The sequence below is a fragment of the Candoia aspera genome, chromosome 5 (assembly GCF_035149785.1).
Source record: "Candoia aspera isolate rCanAsp1 chromosome 5, rCanAsp1.hap2, whole genome shotgun sequence".
Taxonomy (NCBI): Eukaryota; Metazoa; Chordata; class Lepidosauria; order Squamata; family Boidae; genus Candoia; species Candoia aspera.
The window spans coordinates 13,512,210-13,525,786 of NC_086157.1; the positions used below are offsets into that span (position 1 = coordinate 13,512,210).

General features: G+C 41.2%; 1 protein-coding gene across 1 annotated transcript in view; it reads right to left on the minus strand.

Annotated features, from left to right (window-relative positions):
* Positions 1-13,577, minus strand: part of WDFY4 (WDFY family member 4) — a 195,260-nt gene that overhangs the window by 139,135 nt on the left and 42,548 nt on the right. The window contains exons 16-21 of the mRNA XM_063304372.1: positions 10,091-10,167; positions 9,264-9,482; positions 7,221-7,399; positions 4,419-4,650; positions 3,592-3,743; positions 1,388-1,499 (exon numbers count right to left, since the gene is read on the minus strand). Of these exons, the coding sequence (XP_063160442.1) occupies positions 1,388-1,499; positions 3,592-3,743; positions 4,419-4,650; positions 7,221-7,399; positions 9,264-9,482; positions 10,091-10,167 (971 nt within the window). The remainder of the gene's footprint in view (positions 1-1,387; positions 1,500-3,591; positions 3,744-4,418; positions 4,651-7,220; positions 7,400-9,263; positions 9,483-10,090; positions 10,168-13,577) is intronic.

Below are 13,577 nucleotides of genomic sequence, written 5' to 3' on the forward strand. Positions count from 1 at the left end.
TTAAACCCTTCCCAGGGAAAAAAATCAGCCCCCAAGATTTGCTCCAGTTACTCCAAGGGGCCTTTGGGATGCTGTAGGGGTCACAAAAGTGGTACTGAGGGCTGTACACAGGTTTACACTGAGGATTTAAATCAGTGTTTTTCAAATTTGGTGTCAGGACATTCCACCACACTTGACAACTTTAAAATGTGCGGGCTTCAACTCCCAGAATTCCCCAGCCAACTTGCTGGGTAGGGAATTCTGAGAGTTGAAGTCCACGCATCTTAAAGTTGCCAAGTTTAAAAAACACTGATTTAAAGAGTCTCCCCACTGGAAAAGATTGTGGCTGGGAAAAGAATAAGACAGAGACCAGCCATAAGCAATCAGGAGACAATGACAGCTTATCTCAAAAATGGCAACTTAGGCCAGGTAGAAAGAAGCATTTCAAATCTTTCAAAGAAACTCCACCTTATTTTTGTTGCTGTCATTTACAACTCATGGCGACCCTATGTATAACAGAACAAAATGCTGTTTGGTCTTGTGCCATATGCCTGACTGTTCCAACGTTTGCATCCATTGTTGCAGTAACTGTATCAATCCATCGCATTGAAGGTCTTCCTCTTTTCTGCTGGCCCTCGACTTTACCAAACACGATGTCCTTTTCAAGCAATCGGCCTTTCCTGATGATGTGCCCAAAGCACGAGAGTCCAAGCCTAGCTATCTTCACCTCTAGGGAACATTCTGGTTGTATTTCTTCTAAAACTGATTTGTTCTTCTGGCAGTCCATGGTATTTTCAGTAATCTTCACCAACACCACAATTTGAATGCATCAATTCTTCTATATTCCTTTTTTAATGTCCAACTTTCACAGGCGTAATTGAGAAGACCATGGCTGAATCAGAATTCCCTTGGCATTGATCGTTGATCCAAGTAGACTGAAATTTCTTCTCCATTTATTGTGACATTCTTTATTGGTCCATTTGTGAGCATCTTTGTCTTCTTCACATTCAGGTTAGTCCGTATTGCTGACTACAAACTTTGATCTTCATCAGCAAGTACTTCAAGTCTTCTTCACTTCCAGCAAGCAAAGTTGTATCATCTGCATATCGCAGGTTGTTTATATTGTTTATAGGTTGTTTATAAGGTGTTGGCCACCTTATTTAGCTCACCATAAATGAGTGAGAAATCTTAGTTTCCAAGATTCTGTATTTACTTCAGACTAACATTATCAATACCTGACAGAGGCCTCTATACTTCTTGCTCCCTTGCTTCCTTGACCTGCCCAGGTGCGTGGGGCTAGATACCTGTTAGGAAGCTACAGCTTTCCTTATAGGATGCAGTTTTGGCTTTCTTTTATATTTCTGCTCTCTCATTTTACAAACGTGGTTCAGTTTGCATTTAAGCTTACCATATTGGCCCACAACAACTGCACCAATCGTTCTTAAGGAGCCAGGAAGTTTTCCAGCAGTATTTTGAGCCATGAAAACAGGTGTTGTACTATCACGAGAAGACAGCTTCAGCTAAAAAATAATACATACTGTATCAGAAGACAAAGATTAACAGGAAAGGGGGGTTTTTTTGGTTTGTTTTTTAAAAATTTCAAGTATTATGCTGTGTGATATATGCGGTTACAATTTATCCATCTTAATTTTGTAAGAAATACTTTGGATGTTCTACCAAACATTCCAAATTAAATCCGGAGATACACGGAAACTGACTTTTGAAGAAGCATGGTGTAATTGCCATGCAAAGAAACCTCAGTGAAGCTACATTTCCTGTGATCCCCAGCTCCCTTCACGTCCAGATAATATTAGAAGATTCTAAAGCCTTTGTGAGGCCTGGAGCTTTCAACCAGAGCTGATCACACAAAATAGAGAAAGTTCAGCTATGAGCTCAAAGAGGGCAAGGGAAATGGAGGCTGTTATGTTTCAGCTGTACTTGTCAAATGTCCGGAGGCTTAGGGTGTTGGAAGTCCTGGCAAATCCAGCATGCCTCATTAGCATGTGAATTAGCATGTAAATTAAGTTGTCCCACAATGCAACTCTGAGGAAGCTGTTTGTTGCCACTCCCACTTCCTCTTTCTCTCTTTCCTCTTCTTCCACCCAGGGAAAAGCAAGCATGCTGCTCTGCTCTCTATTCATCAGGGCCATGTGCTCAGGCCTTGATGAAGGATTCTGCCCCTTTCTTCCATGCAGCTCTTGGCAGCTATAGGGCTGAGAGTTTAGGGCAAACTAAGTATTTAGAAAGAAAAGAAGAACAAAGGAACTTCATCTTTTCCACCAAGATGGATGTCACAGAAGCAACAATAAAGTCAGTAAGAACTCTTTTACTTATCTTAACCTAATCCGTCTAAGCGTGTGATTCTTTATGCTTGGGAGGCCTGAGTGTGTAAGATTAATAACCTGTGTTTCTCTGAGATGCTCACTGAAGCTATCTAAGATAATTTTCTTTTTTCTGTGCCAACTTCTCAGCTGTGTTATAAGCTCTGCTCTATTTCAGTGGTTCTAGCAGGCCACTAAATTGGCTTCATCGAGGAGAAGGCACCTCACTCCAAAGCTGGGGTGGGACAGAGCTGCACAGGTTGATTTTTTTTAATTGAAGTCCCCAACCTGTGATACAAAGGGGAGAATCATAGACCTCTCACAGAAAATGTCAGTTTTATGACATTTGAGCACCAATATCTCCAGTTGAAAAGAAAGGCCTTGGAGAGTCACTGTTCCTCAGACCAATTATTAGCCTTGTGCTAATAAAGCACCCTTTAATCTAAATATGTTATCCTACCTTCTCTCTGATGCATGGATACCACACTCTTACCCAAGTGGGTTTTTTTTCTTTAAACCACTATCTCTTAATCTCAGCAGATGGCAAGATCTAGCTTTTTTTTTTTTTAATCATATGGCATAGCAGTTCGGTGTTCATGCTGCTTTTTTTTTCCTCCTGAGAAATCCTTGTGAGGTCCAGGAGCCAGATGTGTAGACTATTTAGCCGTGACAAGTCACATTGCCTGGGGTGCACCACAAGGAGGCTAGTCTACATTGCACCGAGTTGGGCTGACAGAGAGTGACTGGCCCAAGGTCACCCAGCCAGCTTTCATTGGAATCAAAATAAGTTTAGGCCTAGTTAGGCCCTGAGTAAGAAGCCACTGGGAATATAGGCTAAACACAAAAATTGAAAAACATGGTGAGAGAAGCTGATGGCAAATAACTTCTGTATTGCTGCCAGGAAAATAATATAGACAATCTGTTGCTTACAGTCACGTGATGGAAATAGCATAGAAGCAAGTGTAATAATAAACTCTGAGTCTTTACCTTTTCCTCACCTGTCATATACCTCCTTGAACAGGAAGCTGAGACCGCAAAACTGTTAGAAAAGGGGTGGTTTAAATTTTATAATGTAGTGGGAACATCGAAACAAGTTTGACTCCAAATTCCTGGCTTGTAGTCCCTCAACATTCTGAATTATTCTTGAGAGTGTTGCTTGGTTAACGCTAGTCTCTCAAACTGGGTCAAGGTAGCCTGGCCAAACATCCACATCTAATTAACATCAGCTCCTTCACTCTGAGGAATGGTAATCTCTATTTTTTCTGTGTGTCAAAAGATGCAAAGTTCCTACCTCTTTAGCTATTAGGCGCCCATCCACTTCACCATAGCAGTCTTTTATGTCTCTAACTGTTGTATAAGATGAACTTCTGACATTGATTCCAAATGAAATCTTCTCTTGTGGCACCAAAGGTGCCATCTGCATACTGCCATAGGAGCCTGCTCCTAAAGGAAGAGCAACACAGAGATAATGCAAAGGACCAAATGAAGCTAGAAATTCTCTGCTAGAGCAATCTCCAGTTCCAAAAATCAGCATAACCCTTGATTTACTTGACTTCCCTCACACTTAACAAGTCAGGCAATGTTCTGATCCAGGATTATATTTCCTCAGAAACTGGTGCCCACATTTATTTGGACTGATTTCTACTGTCTTGTGTTAATGGTTGCAAGCCCTTAATAACTGGAATTGTAGCTGGCAAGTCAATGGCTGACCTACAGTATTTCCCAGACTTAATTAGACCTTGGGTGTATTTGTATTTCACAAAAGGTCTATGTCCATACCAAGAAAAAAACAACAGAGTGCATATCACTGAGGCTGATTTGCTGTTTGAAAGAGAATGTTTTCTGGATGTTTCTAGAATGTTTTCTGGATGCTTCTACAGTTCCTTGGTGCTAAGTCCTGCACTGCTGGTTTTCAGTTACCTGCCCTTCTGAACATTATACCAAAATAAGAGGCTTCCACAGCTGGATCTGGGTTCTCTACCTCTTCATGACCAAATTCAACACTGATTGAAAGACTAATTTACTATAGGAACAGTCACATAACAAGATCTAGTGAGTTCTCAATCGAATGAGACCTCTTTTACTTCTGACTGAAGTCCCCATAGTTACCATTTTTACCTCTAAGCTCCACAGCCTGGAAATTGCTGTAGTATCTTGGACCAAGTTTTTCAATAAACTGCAGAGTTTTCATGGAAAGAACTTCGTCAAATAAGTACATAGGGCCTTGGCGCCAAGTCAAGAAAGACTTCTTTTTCCACATCGGTGGTGTAGCTACATAGCCAAAGACATCAATAAAAGAAAAGGGGTCCATGGAAACAAAGCTCCCTGGGAGAGGTCGGATATACTGCATCTGTAGTAGAGGAAAAAGGAACTGCTGATTGTTGTGGCTGTCTCTCTCTGGAACATGAGCCTAGACACAGAAAACTAGCATACTGAAATGCACCCATGCATGTTGAACCTTTTCCTCAAACATCTAGTTTTGTATATTTAAGAGGTTTTTTACTGGAATATTTCAACCTAGAAGCTCACATTTTGCCAGGTTGAATCATAGCAGTAATCTAAGATAAAACAGGAGCAAGAAGCCAGCAAGAATTGCTGAAGCAAGATGTCAAGACCAAAGAGAAACCATGAGACACAATCCAGGCCAGAAGTAAATAAAGACTAATAGGACTTTGTTACTCAAGTAAAGCTTAACTGGAACAAGAGGTCTTTTAATAGTCCTTTCTGTTCAGACAGTTCTAATTGTCAGTTGTCAGGGTCTCAGAACTGGAGAACTTCTTAGAGGAGGACAATCATCAGACAATTTTGCCTAACCCTCCAAACCAGGTGATCCTGGCCATAGTATAGGACTGAAGCCAGAATCAGTCCCCAGGACACTCTACCCAGGACAAGCCTATGCCTCTCAGTTAAGTACTGAGTGATTTAAGGTTAGTGTGGGTGGACAGGTTCGGATCTGTCTATGATTTTGTTAAACATGATTAAGCCCTAGACCACCACTAGAGTGTTATCTAAGAAATAGTATCCAATCCACATACAAAAATGGGCATACTCCTTTTTTCATTTTAAAAGATCTACAGAAGAAGATATTGATAACAGAATAAGCAAATTTATGTTTAATTTTAAAGAAGTTGGTGGAATGTACACACATACAATTTATAATACAAATATGTATTTTGCAGGAATTCTTTAATAAATTGCAGTGTGCAAGCTTCATTTTATGGATGATGAACTGGGATGGAGATACTGTACATTTCTGTTTATTTATTGAATATATCCCTTCTTGAACTGAATCTTTTAATATTCACTCCTTGAATCATAAATATCATTAAGAAGCTTAAACAAAATGTTTCTTAAAACTATGAAAAACATGATGTGAGAAGATGCTATTTTTTTCATAGTGGCCATTCAGGTACCCTTGGGAGGCCTACAAGCAAGATAAGAGACCCACTTTCCCCAGCAATCGTTATGGCAAGGTAAACTACTTCTGCTGCTTGAAGCAACACACAATTAATTAATTGCCATTAAGTTGGGTTCAGGCAACCCTGATGATTTTACGGACAAATGCCATCTTGATACGTCTAACTTTATTTTTCTCTGCTTACTCAGCAAAAAGCAGTAACCCAATCACCCAATTCTCAGGAAACATCCTTTGCAGTTGGAAACTATTCAGGAGATGATTATTTTCACTGCTCACAACTCAGCACACAATCCCTCAGAATACACAGCTTCTCCCGTCACTGTTCTTTCTTCTTCCTGTTTTAATCCCCAAGCAAAACTACTCTTAGCTTTTCCTGTTCACTTACTCATTAAGACCTGAGCAACATTTAGGATTAAACTCAGAGTTGCCCATCTAGTTAGAGTTCCTGGATTATTATAAGGGGCAGTCATTTAGGAGAACTTGATGCTTTATCACTTTGTGAAAGGAACACATTTATTCAGTCAAATATAAGAGTAAATGCAACAAGGCATTTTCAGAAATGTTTACTCTCCAGCTCTGTCCATGATTTTATTCACTGTCTCAAGATCTGCAAGAACATTTTACTTAGGGGAGCATGCTATGTTCCCAGTAATACATTATTTTTGTGATCTAGCATTGTCATTCAAAGCTATTAAATGAAGGTTAGTTTGACACTATGTCCTCTATGACATTCGGAATAACTCTGCTCCTGTATGCCCTACCCTGTTTTTCCAGTATAGTTTTATTTACTGTATTTTTTCTATTCCATTAAATTTCTATTATGTCCAGTATTCCCGTGTCCTTAATTAAACCAACTTACACTAAATCCATCATTGTGGCTCTACAGCAGGGTTCCTCAATGAGGGCTCCATGGAACCCTAGGGTTCTGCGAGAGGTCACTAGGGGTTCCCTGGGAGATCATGATTTATTTTAAAAAATATTTCAAATTTGGGCAACTTCACATCAAAGAGGTAAGTTTAATTCTTTACTTTCAGTTTAAGAACACTGTTAATGCATATATACAGGCCTACTCATGAAACGAATATAATAATTCTGTGACTTCTGGCCTATATTTGAGCCTGGATGTGCAGGGGTTCCCCGAGGCCTGAAAAATATTTTAAGGGTTCCTCCATGGTCAAAAGGTTGAGAAAGGCTGCTCTACAGCATAGCTTCAACACTGAAACATCAACTGCATTCACCTGCAAGTTACAAGTATGCCGACTTCTACAGTACACTATTGACTTTATTTCCTAAATCATAATTTTCTTGAATCGCCCTCCCCTCTAGAAAAGCCTGAAAAGAAATATATTGGCACGAAAAGAAATCAGATTAGCAAACCCTTTTTTCCTATTTTTATAATGAAATAGAGCTGCCTACGACAAAGACTCGGAATTCTACACACTGAGTCCAGCTAAGCAGGGAAAGCCAAAGACATCCAGAGTGTCATTCCGCAAACCTATTACCTTCGCAGAGCCCACCGTGTAGCCATTTAGATAGGCTGAAACGGTACAGATCTGCTTTGTTTCCTTTGCCACCGTCACAGCAAGGTGATGCCACTGTCCAGTCACTAGCAGTGGAGCGCATCTGAATTGAACCTGGGACAGGAGAGAGGTCTCATCTTCAGATTCAGGGACCATACTGTCTGTGGTGTCACAAAAAAGGGAATAATTAACCACATTATAACAAAGCAGAAGGCAAGTGCTTTACAGGCAAGGTCAGGGAAAAAGGATTGGGGCAAGATGGTGAGAGAGCTCTGTCTCTAGCAATGGTTTTTTCTTTCCCTTTGAACACTGGAGAGCTATTTTTTTAACTGCCAACAGCTTTTCAAGGTTAGTTTTACTGACTAACTAGTAGTTAGTACTCAACCAAGGACAACCCCAAAGAACTCCAAGCCACAATACTGGCAATGTCAGATAGTTAAGGAAAATTTCTTCAACATGTGGCATGAAACAATAAATGTCAGATTTCTCAGTAACTGCAAGGACATTTATTTATTTAAAGGTATTATTTATAGGACAGCCAGTCTGGTGTAGTGGTTAAGGGATCAGGCTAGAAACCAGGAGGCCACGAGTTCTAGTCCCGCCTTAGGCATGAAGCCAGCTGGGTGACCTTGGGCCAGTCACTTTCTGTCAGCCCTAGAAATGAGGCAATGGCCAACCACTTCTGGAAACTTTGGCAAGAAAACTGCAGGGACTTGTTCAGGCAGTCTCTGAGAATTGGACATGACAGAATGGTATGTATGTACGTAAGAGTCCCTTTTGGGAGATGGGCGGTGATAAATTTGATTAATAAATAAATTTATACACACACACACACACACACATATACACACATATATAGCATTTTTAGCCTGCTTTTCTACTTAAAAAGCACAGAAAGTGGTTAATAATTAAAAATGCAAATATTACAGGTAGTCCTCGCATAACAACCATTTGTTCAGCGACTGTTCAAAATTAGGACGGCACTTTAAAAATGGACTTCAGCTCCAAGATGATTAGGGACTTGTCATGGAATAAGATTGTTTTATATGTTAGGGCTCTGCAGTGCTTTGGATTCAAGTCCAAAAAGGTCCTTCAGAACATGGGGAGGCATGAAAGCAGCACCTGTGTAGGACTCTTTAGAACAGCTGCTCCCACATGATCCTAGGAAAAGATGCTGCTGCTTTAAAGAACTGGAAGCAGGACTCATGTTTGCAACTGCACTCACTCCAAAGGACTTTGTGGAACCAAAGCACTGAGCAGCCCTATTACATGCTCTGATGGTTTAGAGACAGTCATAACTGTACCTTGCACAACCGGACCAACTGGACCGCACAAAAGGGTTCAAGAGCAGCCCCAGGAGAGAACATTACTGTAATCTGAGAAATGACCAGGAATGGTGCACTCAGTCTCTTCATAAAATTAAGGATGGACACCATGCCCTCAAGAAATATATTTGGAAAAAAGCTCTCTAAACACAGTAGTCACTGAAGTCTTAAGTATCCACATTTGCTTGGCCATATCTTGGTTAGATAACTGTAGTGAGGTCTAACATGGAGTCTGAAAAGCATATGAATGATGCATTTACACCTGTGTTGAAAAACTGAAATTATTTTCTGGGCACAGATTAAGATGTTGGCTTTAATCTTTTTCAAGTATCTCAGGGCTTTTTCAATATGCCATTTACGATGCACATGGAAGACAGCATCATCTCAAGCAATGGATCATATTCCCTCAGAAACTGCATTTCCTTTCCACTCTCTCCCAAAAAGGAATTTAGATCACCTTTTCAACCAGGGATGTGGACATCTTTCAAGGAATATTTTTAGTTTTGGGCTATATTTCTAGAGCAGACTCATTATTAGTGCTTGGAATTCCTTTAGACTTAAAACTGTGAAAGCAAACCTAGGGCTGGAGAGTCTTCCATCAAAACTTTGGTTTTTGAGTTTTCTACATTTCAAGTCTTTGTAAACGAGTGAGAGTGCTTTCACTGAGGCCATTGTAGGCCTCTGGCCCTAAGATTCTTACCTAAGGCTTCAAATGCCACTTCTTCAGTAGAGATGGTTAGACAACCTTCCGTGGGAGAAAACCTCACTGCAAAGCAAACAAATACTTCTTCAGTTCTCGCCATGTGACGCACCAAGGTAAGGAAACGAAGTGGGTGGTAATCATGAACAGAACTCATCTTGCTGATCAGAAACCAGGAGGAAAAAGTCAGGCCACCCAGTGGGGGGAACCGCCTGGTGCCTAGAAGGGCAGAGAAAGGTGTAACTGAGACACTGCAAAGAACAACAAAGACCACTTCCCAAGCCACGTGGGACAAGACACAATGGAACAAAGTCCCCTTTGTAAACTGAGTTCACAAAAAGTACAGCTTCAGATTTGGTAGAGGAGGAGCAAAGTGTATGACGGATAGATCCAGTTTCTTCTAACTATGTGAAAATTAAGCATTCAAAGTCTTGAACTGAAAATAAACTTCCCAGTGCATTAGTGCAGCTTTCAGGTCCAGCCTTTCTTGAACAAGAGGGAATTATCTTCAAAGGCAACTGTTGACCCATCCCGTCTTATCTGGGATGATCTCAAAATCTCAATAGGAATCGCTGAACAACTTGCACATGTATACATATGCACCGAGACACACACACGTATATTATACACACACCTATTTATGTATGTGTGTCTGTACACACACACACATTATGATTATGTGTGAATAGATAGGTAGTTATAGATATAGATATATAATCTGATAATATATAACAGAGGCCACAAACCTCCAAACATTTGAGCCATATACACAATATGATCCATAGCATTATGGCCAAGCATTTTGAAGACAGCATTTTAAAATCTACCTTTTCCAGTTCCTCCCAAGACAGAGTATTCAGTACTTTGGCCCAGAATAGTAGCCAAGCTTGGGATAAACAAACAGCTGCAAACATGAGAGAAAAAAACACAGTAATAGGTGTATTTCTTCATAAATGAATAAAGAGATAAATGACAACAAACTTTCCCAACACAAAGCAAAATACAGTATCTCTCTCCCAGCTACTTTTGACCTTGCTCCTGAATCCATCCCCATCAAGTAATTTCTGATTACTCAATAGAAATATAACATAGCTCTTTTGAACAGTGGCAGTTCCTCATTGCACAATTTCACAGATAATAGTGCTGTGTGAAGCTTTACATGAAATACCCAGTTACTCCTCAAAGCAGATGGGATTCCCCCCAATTTTTACAAGAAGGAGAGACACCGTGTTGCTTGGCTTTGCTGCTTCAAAGCCCTCCTCAGCCTTTTCCCAGAGACAGCACTATGGAAGAGGACTGCGAGAGCCTTTCACAGCCCAGATGGGGCGCCTTCTGTGTGCTACAGGCAATCCTACAGTGCTGGCCAAGGCCACCCAGCCTGGAGCGTCCTCTGAACCAGATCTGGCAAGAGCAGCAACCAGGAGAAGCCAGCAGTGCATTCACAGCACTTGCCAAAAGTGCTGTGGAGGAGGTGAGCAGCACACGCAAAAGCCTACACCTGGGGGGGGGGGGAGATCCTACATGTGGGTGGTTCCAGACAACCCTGCAGAATGCACTGGGGGCAGCCAGCTGGAGCACCTGTGTTGCCTCCTGAAGATCATCCAGACTTTGGGGCAGGTTATGGTGGTCCCACAATGCATGTCAGACACAGCCAGCCTGGGCATACTCACACACTTTGGCATGTGACAATGGTCTTCGCATTTGGGTGGCTGTATTTGGGAGTCCAGAAGCCACCTAGGCTAGAACACTTCAGCGAGAGCTGGAGAAAAGGCTGAGAGGAGCCTTCTCTGGCAGCACTGGCCCAGAGTAGTTTTATGCCATCTGAATCACTGCATAAAGGCATACTGAATGGCCTCTTTGCTTTGGTAAAGAAACCTGTCTCACCTCAAAGGCCCAACCCACTTCATCTAAGGGATCATCTTCACTTCACACTGGCTGAATAGGTAGGAGCACGTGGATTGGTGTAAATCAATGCATTTTAGTGTCTGCTTTGCAGAATTTGTGGTCAGGCTGATCTTTCTAGGGCTTTTAGCAGTTAAAATATATAGATAGTCCTAGGAGGGCTGCAGAGGAGAAGCAATGTTCGTGCAAAAAACAAGACAGCACGCAAGTGTACGAGACAGAATAAGGTTAGAGTGGAAAAAAGAAAACCCTCCACTGTGTGCACTAACACATTAAGAAAATGATCTCCATTTTGGAATTTATCCCTGTAACCCCAGAGAACCACAACTAAAAGTATGTACCACAAACCTGAACTGTAATCCTAAATACATCAAGAACTATCTTCCATTCTCAGACTTTAAAAAGAAAGGGGGAAGACTGGCCTTAGAAAGGAGAAGAGGAAGAAATGAAATACACTAGCCAGACCCAGATCACCTTTGGTCCTGCCAATGCTGGAGTTTGCTCCCAGAAGAATCTCTTGCAGAATCTTTTGCATCTCTGATCAGAAGTTGTGGTAAATGGAATTATAACTGGAAAAAGATGCTCCAATTTTGCTTTCAGGATTAAGGGCTATTATAAGCAGCTACAGGAAGTCCTTGATTTACAACAATTGCGACCAGAATTTCCGTCATAAGTCGTCGCAGTGGTAATTCGAGTCACCATGTGACCAGACCCAATTTTACGACCATTTTTATGGTAGTCGTTAAGCAAATAACAGGTCATTAAAGCAAATCACTGTGGTTGTTAAGTGAATCCAGCTTCCACAATGGACATTTTTTGCTAGAAATCAGTAAAAAAGGTCGCAAATCATGATCACATGACCTCAGGAGACTGCAACCAGTTGTAAATGCAAGTCAGTTGCCAAGGGCTTGAATTGCAACCACATTATTGCAGGGGTGATACAATGGTCATAAGGGCGAGTACAGGTCATAGAGCACTTTTCCTGAGTCCGTCGTAATTTTGAACCATCATTAACTGAATGGTTGTAAGTCAAGGACTACCTGTAATTTCCCCTCTCTGTATCTCAGAGAGTGAAAGAAGTACGAAGATGTCCATATTGTAAGTGTTCATGTGGCTAAAATACCTCCTCCCTTTACCATGATACAACCTTCCATATAGGAGAGGGAAAACATTTCCCCTTCCCATCATTCACTTTTTCACCCATATATTTCTTGTTCACTCATGAAGACAAAATCTCTAAATGGGATGGTACCCATTCTGTACCCACTATGTAATAACTGAACTACTATTCACCCTAAATAAACAGCAACTATACTAACAACAGTAACACACCCAATATATTTTGTTTAGCTCAATGACTAGTCTGGCCATTCTAAGATTAGTACATGAGTTAGAATTTTTTGTAATTCTCGGAATTCTGCAATTCAATATTATGCTCAATGTTCACCTTTTGTACCAAAATGTGCATTAAAAAAATTACATAAACACATGTGAACAGATGAGGAAGTGATACAAACTAAAATTAGACTGTTGTTTATTCGTTCAGTCGCTTCCAACTCTTCGTGACTTCATGGACCAGCCCACGCCAGAGCTTCCTGTCGGTCGTCAACCCCCCAGCTCCCCCAGGGACGAGTCCGTCACCTCTAGAATACCATCCATCCACCTTGCCCTTGGTCGGCCCCTCTTCCTTTTGCCCTCCACTCTCCCTAGCATCAGCATCTTCTCCAGGGTGTCCTGTCTTCTCATTATGCGGCCAAAGTATTTCAGTTTTGCCTTTAATATCATTCCCTCAAGTGAGCAGTCTGGCTTTATTTCCTGGAGGATGGACTGGTTTGATCTTCTTGCAGTCCAAGGCACTCTCAGAGTCTTCCTCCAACACCACAGTTCCAAAGCATCGATCTTCCTTCTCTCAGCCTTCCTTATGGTCCAGCTCTCGCAGCCATATGTTACTAAAATTAGACTGACCTCCCTGCTAATTAATAATAGTTTTTTTGCACTGTAACCATAGGAGCTACAAAAAATGTTGTTTCCATCCTTCAAATGCAGTTCAAAAGGCTACATAATTTGACATCCAGATGTTGCAATTTCACCCCCAGGGTTAAATACAGAACCCCCAAACCTTAATGGAGGCCCCCAGAGCTGCTCCAAATGTTGCCATCAGAATCTGTGTCTCTCCCCTTAAATACATGGGGAGAAATCACATTAACTACATTTAAATTTAAATTTAAATGTATTAACATTTAAATTGAGTCTAATTACATTTTATCCTAGCCCTACTCATTTTTTCATCTTAATCATGCCTGTTTGGGGTGGGAGGCCTCCAGACACCACCCAAAAGCACAACTATCAGCTCAAAAAGATTGTGCATCTCTGACCTGCACTAAGCAGTGTTGGCTCAAAACATACTGATCC